Source organism: Mugil cephalus, chromosome 10 (genome assembly GCF_022458985.1).
Source record: "Mugil cephalus isolate CIBA_MC_2020 chromosome 10, CIBA_Mcephalus_1.1, whole genome shotgun sequence".
NCBI classification, from domain to species: domain Eukaryota; kingdom Metazoa; phylum Chordata; class Actinopteri; order Mugiliformes; family Mugilidae; genus Mugil; species Mugil cephalus.
Genome location: NC_061779.1, coordinates 8,120,943 through 8,131,489, shown reverse-complemented (window position 1 = coordinate 8,131,489; position 10,547 = coordinate 8,120,943). Strand labels below are relative to the sequence as shown.

Genomic DNA, 10,547 nt, shown 5'->3' with positions numbered 1-10,547 from the left:
AACTTAGAGCAGAATTTCATATCAATTCAACGAACAAAACAGCAAATAATTAAACAGCGAAAGCTCCTTTTTAAACCTGGAAAAGAGTTTGAAGCTGGAGATCTAGTGGGTAGTTTCAGTATTTCACTTCATGCATGGACGCTAAAAAACTAAAAATTAAGTCATGAGACATAAATATGGAGCTTCAGGTAAAGTGAAGGTAGGCAGCTAGTTCAACAACTGATGACAATGAGAAGCAGCTGAGAGCCTTAGAAAAGAAAAAAAATAAACAAATAAACACCCGACAAAAAGAAAATCTGTGCCCACTTCTTCTTTTCGAGAGCTTTGAATCAAACTCAAAGAATTTATTTATTGAGGTATGAAGTTTAAATCTGAACAATGCATTTTCCTATGTGTGTGTGTGTGTATATATATATATTTAAAAAAAAAAAAAACATTGTGAAATCAATGCTAGAGTGACTCGTGTAACAGTGAGATGATAAAAAAAAAACAGCTTGGCTGCGTGTAAAAAAAAAAAAACAATGAAAATATATATTAGAAATCAAGACGTTTTCATAAAACCTAACATCATTTATAGAAAGGTACAAATAAAGTATGTGGTTTACAATTTAGCTAGTGACAATTTTAACATTAATATAGTTGAAGGAGTTCAGTTCAAATCTCATTTACAACACTGATAAACGACCAGACTTTGATTAGTTGCTCAATTTAGCCCAAACTGAGAGTCCCTGGTTTCTGGTTCCGCTCATTTCGCGTGGAAAATCTTCTGAAATCTGCTATAAAACGTAAACAACCCGACATCAACATCGATTGAGGAATTACAGCTATAAAATTAATCTAAAAATTTATCCTATAAAATTGAAACACTTTGTCTTGAGCACTGTGGCGGAGGAGAGGGAGATGGGGCATATATTTGGCAGTTTGTAAAGAGACGGGTGAGGGGAGTCGGTCCAGGTCCCGCCGTCTTTTTTTTTTTTTTTTTTTTGGCCTTTTAAAATTGAAATCAGGAAGGGAACAGCACGGTCTTGATGTACGCCACGGTGGTGACGTTGGTCAACATGTCCACGTGCTCGTTACCCGGGAGCTCCCTCAGGATCACGGGCTGCTTCTGCTGCCCTACCCACCGCTTGCACTGGATGGCGCTGCGCAGGTTCACCGTGCCGTCGCCGTCCCCGTACACCACTGTGGGCTCCACGTCGGGGAACTTGTCCGAGTACTGGAAGGCGGCGGACGTGGGGACGCCGGTGCCGTACAGGCAGTGGACGGCGACCCCGGGAGGAGTGAGGTCGAACACCAGCGGCTCCGTGTCCTGGCGCATCTGCCAGCCGTCGGTGAAACCGATGTCCTTGTAGAGACGCTCGTAGTCCTGCACGGTGTAGTTGGTGGTGGGCGTTTGGACCAGGACCTGGGGGTGGACAGAACGTCAACATTCAGTTGTGTGTTGTTTGGTGCTTGACATGTAGAGTCTTACATTACAGGGAGTCATTTGAGTCAAAAAGAAATTTTAAAAGTATGAGCTCGACTAAAACGTTTGATGATAAAGATTCAGTAAACATGGAAGTGGATAAAAAAAAAAACTAAAAACAAACAAAAAACAAAACAGGAGACCGAAACTAAACGTGACCTAAGATTTAGAGCCTGGACCAAATCCTTCAAAACCTTTAAAGATCTACCAGCAACAAAGGCCGGCTGTGACGTCAACTCACGTCTCGTGTGTCTGGACTAAAAAGTCGCTGTCAGGCTAGGAAGCGGAAGCCAGGAAGAGCTACTATTAGGTGTTAGGCTAGGAAGCTAAGATGAGCTACTATTAACTGGCAGGCTAGGAAGCAAAGAAGAGCTACTATTAGCTGGCAGGCTAAGAAACTAGGAAGAGCTACCATTAGCTGTTAGGCTAGGAAGCTAGGAAGAGCTACTTTTGGCTGTTAGGCTCATTACTCGAGGCTTCCATGACACAGTGCTGGATTAGGACATATAGTGGACAATAAAATGTAATGCAGTCGATATTCGTGTCATTTATTTGTTCATGCTAGCATGGGATTTGATTTCCCATGCACATCCTGACTCCACTTCATAGTCGTGTGGTTTCAAGCCGACACAATTAAATGTTGTTTTCATAATTATATTTATTTCTAAATGAAATAAAAAGCAGCCAACAGATTAAAAGATGTTGACTAGCGGTCGTTCAGTATTAACTCTCACCAATAGCCACGTTACAGCGCTTACAAATCCTGTTTTTCATAATCATGGTTAAGTAGTGGAATAGAAGCTTTATAATGAACGAAACACTATCAAATCACGTCACATCAACTCTCCCAAAGAGAAACCAAACCAGTGGAAGGGTTTCGATGACAGACGAAGTAGTAAAGTGGTTCATAACGTCACTAATCACACGTCACTGCTTCATGAGCTAATTAGCACCATTAGTTAGGAGGGTAGGAAGAGCTACAAGTCGTTGCACAGAGCTGTCCTCTCTTGAATCACTGGCTCTACACTAGTTCAAGTTGTTGCGGGAATATTGGTTGATCTGAATATTCAAATTAGAAGATGAAGAAAACAGGAAGGACCTGCTGTGCAACCAATGAAAGTTATTGTTTTGTTTACTTCCTATTTCTTTGAGTTTAAGAGCCAATCAGAGTGAACTCTCTTTATTCAACATGCTGAACTGGCCGAAAGCACAGATGCTCAGCGACACAGGCCTATGGCCGACCTTCAGCTCAGTGTGTTTCAGCTTCTACAGCATCCGTGGAACTTTTTTAGATGAAAGACAAACATAGACACAGACCTGATCTTTGTCCCATGTGTGAGAGTAAGGCAGCAGCCAGTTGGTGGAGACGGCAGTACGCTGCTGGGAGCGAATCTTTAACGGGCTGATCACCGGGATTCGGTTGTTATCACCTGAAAGTTGAGGAAAAGGAAACGAGGAACAGAGAAGTTAACTTCAGAACCAGTTCCACTGGTTTCAGGAAAAAACAAAACATTATTATTATGAGCTTAGAGAGACAAACAGTTTATTAGGTACACGACTGAAGCTATTCTGATATAACAGTCCTGTACTAAAACGTCAGGTTTCAGATTTATTTTATTGTCGTAACTGCAACATGTTGACACAGATTTGTTTCCCAGGACCATCAGCACATATACTTTAACAATAAATAAATACAAATACAAATACTACTAACAGCATATGTAATACTAAACGTGAAGGTTAGGATGTTCAGTATTAGTTTAAAATAAACTGAGAGACGTTGATTCCACTGTGTTTTCGGACACATGTTCCTAATATTTTGGCATTAAATAACAAACACTTTTAATTCAATCCAGTCCTGACACTGTTTCAACATTATAAACATTATAAACATTATAAAACTCATGAAACTAAGATTTAGTGCAGGACTGTTTTACTAAGATTCGTTTTTGTACCTAATAAACTAGCAAGTGAGCATATTTTGCAATAATGTACTATTTAATCCTGAGTGTGACTGTGTTACAAATTTGATTACTCAGCGAGTCATTAACAACATACAGGATCTAACGTAACGTCTGCTTTGTGCAATTTGTTGAGTTTGGTGTTGTGGAGTAATTTAGTGGAGAACAGAGAACTACAGTCACACCCACATGACGCATCAGACAGTGGAAATGGTCCTGAACTTATAAGATATGATGTCTCAGAAACACGTCCTCGTCTTCATCATTAATAAGCAGCATTTTTAAAAGTGTTAGATAAAAAGTTTCTGTCATATTTAGTAGTTTGCAGTGTATTGGTAATTATGTTTTAAGAGAATATGAGTGAGAATATGTTTTAATATCCCCCCAAAAATGAATTATTCACTTTTTTTCCTATAGTTAGCATTGGAAAAAAAAAAAATCAGCCTAAAGCGAGGACACATTTCAAAGTTTCCTTTATTGAAGCTGGTGCCAACGGTGCGTCTTCAATTAACCATACACAATAACATGCATGTTATTTTAGATTTTTTGCAAACGTTTGTAACCAGACGGAAAATTAATTAGCGCCCCCTTAACTTTAGTTGCTGTGCCGTCTTTCTGTCGTTTTTTTACCTGCATAGATGGAAGTGAACATTCAAAATGCCTAAGGCCAAACGGTCAAAAGTTTGGCTTTACTTCCTCTCAAAGATGCAGACTCGGCATCAGCAACAAGTGCCCGAATGTGATTAAACATTAAAGAGCACCTTTAGAGCACCTTTCTAAAAGCCAAGAAATCTTTGATCGCCTCTGATAGCCTGCAAGACCCCACAGCACCGTTTTTACTATTGTTTTATTGTGAATTTTATTTTATATTGATTAATGTATTCCTTAGTCTTAGTTGTATTTATATAATTAATATTCTGTTCAACTTGCACGTCACAAAATGCCTTAAAAAATAAAAAGTTTTTGGATAAAGTCTGTGCGTTTTCCCTTCTTTAAGCTCCGTATCAGATAAAAACTAAACCCATCCTTACTGTTGCATCATTTTACAATGTAGGAAATCATGTGTACAGTTGAGTGCGTTGTTGTGGATTATTTTCCTACAAAGTGCCAGGCGTCAGTTCGTAGCTCCATCTCTCCGGCTTCCACTGAATAACCTGCCTGTTGCTTTTTCCTCTTTAATGTGAGACCCACTCCTTTTCAGACATGTAGAGGATGAAATATTTAGTTTATGTTTACTTTACTTCTATTTATTTGATTCCTTTGTTTGCCTTGTTTGAAATAAACTAAACTAACACACACGTCTGTTCCGTTTCTTTGTCGAACAGTTTGTCGTTTCTTACCAGAGGCGACCACGCGCAGGGTCTTGGCCACGCCGGCCCACGGAGGCCCCAGAGACACGAACGCCTTGATGTATCGGTCCTTCCAGGCCTGCGGCTGCTGGTTGAGGAAGTACAAGGTGTACATATTGCCCATGCTGTGCGCGATCAGCACCACGGGCCCACCGGCCTTCTCAGACATCTCCTCGATCATGTGCTGCAGCGCCAGGAAGTACTCTTTATTCTCATCTGAAAGAAATAAACAAACAAAAAAAGGTTTGTAATTTCACCCACAGGTCACTTAAGTCCCAACAAAAGCTTTGGACAATGAACCAGTTATGTGAGAGCATGACAGGTTAAAATAAGGAGTTATTAACCCATGTTTATCCGGAAATTAAAGTCCATCGATGTCATAGTCATAGCTGTAGTTTTCTGATGTCCCGTGATCTACTGTACATGTGTCAGCTGGTTTAAACCACAAACCACAGACGTATTTTCCAAATACAGGCTCACGCTCTACATTTACCACATACATTTGTCGCAGGAATCAGCAGAAAAATAAGTCTGATCATTATTTATACGTTACTGTAAAATCTCATTAAGAGATAAAAATAAATAATAATAAATAAAACCGTTAAATTAAAAATAAAAAGTCAAATGTCTGTTCATGGTGGATTCCAGTTTCTTTTCTCCACATCTGCACCTGGTTTTGTGTATTTTTTGCGTTTCAGTGCTTACTTGGGGCTTTCCTCCAGTCGTACGGAGCTCCTCTCACATCGTCGTCTCTGGTGTAGCCCCACTCCACTAGCGCCTGCACTATGCTAAAGAAATACATGCCTGGAACGCACAAAAACAAAACGACAACACTGATGTTAGAGTCAAGCCCTGAGCGGAGACATGAGAGAGGGGGGGGGGGGGTTCTCGTGGGGGTCTCCACTCACCCACGCTGCGTTTACTGGGGTCCAGGTATTCCAGGGAAAAGGTCTTTCCGAAGCCGGGGACGCGGATGTCCACGCCCGGCGGTGACGAGGAGGTGTGTGTGGTTCTGTTGTAAATCAACCTGCAAACACGTGCGCACACACACAGTTTAGAAGGAGAATTAGATCGTTATCGGTTCTACATCTGAGGTGAGCCACTCACGAATAAACCTTCCTACTTCCCATTTTAAAGTCTCTGTTCTCCAGACGCGGCGGTCCTAATGTGTGACAGCAACTTCCCCAACTCTGCTTTGTAGACGTCCGATGCAGATGTGAAAGAACGCGCAGTGGTTTGTCAAGCAGAAGTGAGCCTTAGAAAAAACTTTAACACCTAAAGATCCTTGATTAATATTCTACATATAGTCAAAAAGTCAAAGTAAATTTGTGTTTTTTTTACATATTAGGCTCAAAACCTAAAGGTTCTTTACTGTACATGCAAGAGATCTGAATGTATTAGGAGTGTGTTGTTCTTTGTAAGTGATAACTTCATTGTAGACGTGCCAGCTTATGGTTAAAAAAAAAAAGAGAACACAGCTTCACACAACTTGTTACTGGAAGTTGGTGTAAATGAATATGGAACAGGACGGACGTTTACTGGAATCGCTGCATCAGAAACAAGAGAAGACATCTGTCCAGACATGGTTTACAAGGGAAATGAAACGTCCATGTGTTGGTCCTGGTGCTGTGAACTATATTAGAAGAAACAACTTCGATAAAATCAAATGTTTTTTTGACACAGAGGGAGAATATTCTGCTTTTCTAAATGTATTTAGAACCAGTCGCAACTTCTGCTGTTTGCAATTGCACTTGTGAGGTATAAGAGTGTTATTCTGCGTTGAACCAACACGTGTTGGTTTGACCGATTATTTTTTTAATCTGATTCCACAAGTGCTTGAGCAACATTTCAAAACAACAGTGTAGCTGGCCACACTTTTTTATAAGTTTTCCTGCTCAAAAACCTGAACGCAGCTTGAGGCGTACATAACATGATCCTTTCATTTATCCCAAACACTTAAGAAAAGATTCAATATAACTTAAAAACTTACAACACACACTGTAGCATAACATTTACGGTATAATGCTAATTGCTAAAACAAGTCGTCGACTACACATATGGATTTAGGTTGTCAATACGTGGATTTGAAGAACCAGTAACAGATTTTTTATTGTCACTATATTTGACTTAATGTCTTGAGTTCTCATTTTAAGGTATTTTACATTGCCAGCATTGCTGCTGTTGACATTTATAGTATTTTTTCTCCCTTTTCTTCCCCCCTGTGGATAAACAGAGGACCCAAAGGTCAATTTATCCAAAGTGGGTTGATAACTCTTCACACAAAGTCTCAAATCAGGTCGTTGAACCCGACGGCCTCCATCTTTATCTTGTTCAGAGCAACCTTCAGGAATTTGCAAATCATTATGTTGGTGGCAAGTTAGATAATATAACCGATTATCAAAAAAAAATACCACTGATGGTGTGAGATGAATTGTTATCAACATTAAAAAAAAAAAAAAAACGGGAGCTTAAGAGAAGAGGAAGTCAGTACCTGATGTTGTCGATCCAGCAGTCGATGGCGACCGGGACGAGCAGCTCCAGGTTGAGCCATAACGTGAAGAACGAGTCAGTCTTCTTGTAGCAGATGTAGTGGACCACGCTGGGTTTATCCAGCTTCGCCTCCAGCTGGTTCCCCAGATCCCCCGGGACTGAAACCAGTAACATTAGCAATGACTGGCTAACTGTTAGCATGGCATTAAAGATTTTGTGCTGCAATTAAACAAATAATTGTTTTTTCTGATTGGTCGGCTCACCATCAGTTAGAGGGCTCCTTCCCTTGTCAAGTCCCAACTTCCTGTGTTACCGTTGCTAGGTTACGAGACAGCTAAAGGAGACATTTTTTTATTTTATTTTTTTTTAAGCGTGGTTATTTCCTTCGCTGTAACCACAATTGACAATTTTTATATCCATTTTGAAGATTCTCAATTATGTGATTTCATGCTAACCAACTAGCTAACCTAGCAACAGTAACATAGGAAGTTGTTGACGTAGCCTCTGATTGGTGGTCTGCAGACCAGAAGGCCAACAAAGGCTCAATCACTTTATATCTTCTTCGTAATGACAGTTATCAATGATAAACCCTAATGTATCACTTTTGAGCTATAATTCAGAAATAACCTCATATGCACAAAAGTGGCGACAATTTCTTAAAAAAAATATGTAGTTGGTTTTACCCAAATATCTGTTACAACACAAACTTGCAAAAGCCAAACAGCATCCGTGATTGTATGGATTAATCTGAGTGTCAAGGGTCACTGGGAAGGTTTCTTCATCGGCCCTTTGCGACCTCTGTGTAATCCCATGATGAGTCTATATGGAGTCTGCACTGATCTGAGTGTTGTTACAACAGCAGTGTTATTCAATCTGAAAGGGATTTGTGAACATATAACAACTAAGAAGTGACATTTATTCATGAAATGTTACCAAATTATAATTATGGCGTATTTCAACCTATTTCTATTATTGTGGCTGTTGTGGCACATGCTAAAAAAAACAAAAAAAACTTGATTCTCACACAGTCAGCGTAGCTGTAAAGACTTTTAAACCCACTCTTATGTTAAAACTCGTGTCGTTTGGGCCAACATACGCTGCTTTATCATACTCCTTCTTTCTCTAAAACTGAGGCCGAAGAGAGAAAAGTCAACATGACCCATGAAGGTACAGTAGACACATAAAGCTGAAATATGTTAAATAAAATAAATCAGAATTACCTTTTAAATCCTGTATACATTAAGCCTGACACAGTTCATTCAAACTTGGAGACAGCTTATGCAATTAGTACTGTATATTATACCAAATAGCTGGTTTTAAAGCACTTTAAATCATTTTTAAACAACCTGTAAGCGTTTATTTCATAGTTAGAAGTTTTCAAATGAACTATTTTGCACCTGAAATACTTCCACAAACATGCTGATCATATAAAATCATACGATCAGCCACTTACAGGAAATAAAGCCTTGTTTCCACCATCTACGCATGTTGCTTTCATGTCAAATTAAATCACACTGGTCAAATTAAAATCTGCAACAGATAAGCAGCGTGACACACAGGAAAACATGTGACCTTGTAACCTTGAATGACTAGTAGAGAATCGGTTTATAACACATTGAGAACATGTAACATTTGCACAAACTCAAGACACGCTGGTCGTTTCAGCGCATGGACCACCGGCCCTATATCACTGTCAACAAAACTCTTTCCACACAACTCAGGTCAACAGACTGGGCCAGATAAGAGGACTCCTTTAAAATGAAGGAATAGAAATATGTGTCACATTATTAGTTCTTAAACTGGGTCCTAACGTGGTAGTTAAACTGAAAGAAAAAAAAACTCCCTTATCACGAGAATTTAATTGGCTGCAGAACTGAAGAGTCAAATTCTGTTCCAAGTCAAGTCATATGATCTGGGCACTGCTCGGCTATAAACAATCACCCAAAGCTCTGACTCAACAACAACAGCTATGTCTGAAGAAAAGAAAACGATTTATCTCTTGACTAGTAACGTTTAATTTCAGTGAATTAAGGCGCCGATTTCACCTGGATATTCCTAGATAGCCTCATGCTCTTTCCTGGGCAGTATAGTATGACCAAACTCCGTTCAAAAATATAGCATTTTAAGGACGACGTCTCGGAAAAATACATTTAACTGTCAATAATCAACAACTAAACATATTTTCGGATTGGGTGTTCCGTATTTTCGATACGGCACATACATAATAATAAAAGTGTTTAAAAAGAATTTGATTGAATAATATTAAATGTACGACTGTTTAGAATCGCTTACTCACTCCACCACCGCCCTACTTCTCCCTTCTAATCATTTCCAAAGATATTATTCATGGTGTTTTATTAAATGCTCTACTTTGTTTGTCAATGCTTGTATGTTGCTTATTGTACGTTTCTTGTATTTGGATGTTTGAATGCTCTTTTTTTATGTGTCCATGAATGTTTCCATCCATTGTTCTATTCGTCTGTTCCTTTCTGTGAAGTGTTCTTGGGTGACCTGAAAAGCGTTTCTTAAATAAAATGTATTATTATGTATTATGCAGACCTCTAGGACATGTCTCTGGGTGTTTTGGTGGGAAGAGGTAAAAGAACAGAAAGTTCAGACATAAAAAAAGCTAAAATTTAACACGCGTCTGTACAAACTGGATGAACATATGAACAGCCGAATTAAAGATTGGTGAAATTGTAATGTGTCAGGGGGTTGAGTTTTGCCCTCGGCTTTCGAAACTTCTGCTACACGCAAGTATGTTGGAAATTTGATAGATTTTGAATGGAATCTGGTTTGTCCTAGACAACGCTAGCTGCGGATGAGTTGGCTGACATCATACACGATGAGTGTTGTTTTTAGCTTTTAACACATAATAATAATAATACCAATAACAGACACTTACTGAGGACCACAGGAGGTCTTGTGGACGGACAAGACTTGTCGCCCGGACATTTTTCCCTCGGTCTCCCGGTGCTCTGAGCCGACAGCAGCAACAACAACAAACCGACCGAGAGGGAGGTTACCCGGTGCCAACCCGCCATTGCTCCCTGTGTCTCATAGCCAGAGGACCATGGTGTCCTGTTCAGTGTGCAACGACCTGGCGTGTCTCTGGTTCGCTGTTAAATTCCTCAGATCTTTTAAAGGCTGATTTTCCTCCGGTCGCGACGATCGGTGAGTGAACAGGTTTGATCACGAGGTCCAGATCACAGAGCAATCCACCGCGACTTCAAGCAATCAAGTCAAAAGTAATCGATCGCAGATGTCGTCGAACGGAAGCAA

General features: G+C 39.8%; 1 protein-coding gene across 1 annotated transcript; it reads right to left on the bottom strand.

Moving 5' to 3' along the window:
- Positions 1 to 295: 295 nt before the first annotated feature.
- On the bottom strand, positions 296 to 10,472 carry pla2g15 (phospholipase A2, group XV). Its single transcript, XM_047597542.1, has 7 exons — positions 10,171 to 10,472; positions 7,267 to 7,423; positions 5,684 to 5,802; positions 5,481 to 5,579; positions 4,767 to 4,991; positions 2,783 to 2,895; positions 296 to 1,405 (listed from the first exon to the last, which is right to left on the bottom strand). Exons 1-7 carry the CDS (start codon positions 10,307 to 10,309, stop codon positions 1,004 to 1,006), a joined length of 1,254 nt encoding a protein of 417 aa, XP_047453498.1. The 5' UTR covers positions 10,310 to 10,472; the 3' UTR covers positions 296 to 1,003.
- Positions 10,473 to 10,547: the final 75 nt, after the last annotated feature.